The 1,032-nt window shown below is 21.5% G+C and overlaps 1 protein-coding gene across 1 annotated transcript; it reads right to left on the reverse strand.

Moving 5' to 3' along the window:
• Nucleotides 1–328: 328 nt before the first annotated feature.
• Nucleotides 329–640, reverse strand: LOAG_15420 (hypothetical protein; the record flags this gene model as incomplete). The annotated part of the gene is made up of 1 exon (XM_003150911.2): nucleotides 329–640. A coding segment is annotated over one exon (312 nt), but the record flags the coding sequence as incomplete, so codon positions are not given.
• Nucleotides 641–1,032: the final 392 nt, after the last annotated feature.

Here is a 1,032-nt window from a genome sequence, read left to right on the forward strand (position 1 = left end):
AGGAAACAAACTTGAATATGTTTCATAATAGTATCATAATAATACGGTATTACTTCACTTTTTTCATAATCACAATTTATGCATTGTTGCCATAAATTATTGTTTACATTTACTAATCCAATCTGTAATTTATTCATTTTGTTTATTTTTTGGTAATTTTTTTTTTACAAAAATAATTAAGCATAATTAGGAACAAAAGAAAAAAAGAAACGAGAATTTAATAAAACTGTTTTTCTTTGTTTTAAAATTTAATTCATAAATAATTTTTCGTGTTACTTTAAAATTTTTATTCATAAAATTTTTTTTTCTTTGTCTTTATTTTACTTACATTTCGTTTTATTCTTCGTCGCCATATTTGTTGAAATTTTTGCATCTTTCCAGGAAATTTTTCATTTATTCCAATTGAGAGTAATGATTTACTTTGATTAATTGTACCTTGTAATGATGTAATTTCCAATAAACTATTATTATTTTTATTTGCATATTCTAATTTTGCTAATTGCTTATTATTAGCATGTTTTTTATGCTCTAAAATAGCCATATTTGATACACCAGCTGTAAGAATTGTTCGTGTTTTAAGCTTCTTCTTGATCAATGATCTATTGGTTGAATGATATTGTTTGCAAATTTCGGAATAACACTGAAATGAAATAATGAATTTGATTGGAATTAATATAATTTGAATGATGATCAATGATAAATTAAAATTAAATTATATGCTAATTAGTAATAAATATGATGACTATTTTTTTTTTTTGTTCCTTTTCTTATTTGACTATTAGTTACATCAATTGTTCGGTAATTTCCAACAAATAGTTATTATCTAATAATCAATTAGGTATTTAGGAGGTATGTATCTTCACTTGATATACATTGATAATTATATCTACTGATAAGATATTATCAAGTACTTTGGTAAAAATTTGAAAACTTAAACTACATAAATTAATTATTGCATGAAATTTTGATCTGATTGTTATAATTAAAATGAAATATTTGAGGACATTTTTTTTACTTATTTACTTATTTACT

Source organism: Loa loa (genome assembly GCF_000183805.2).
Source record: "Loa loa unplaced genomic scaffold supercont3.1941, whole genome shotgun sequence".
Lineage (NCBI taxonomy): Eukaryota > Metazoa > Nematoda > Chromadorea > Rhabditida > Onchocercidae > Loa > Loa loa.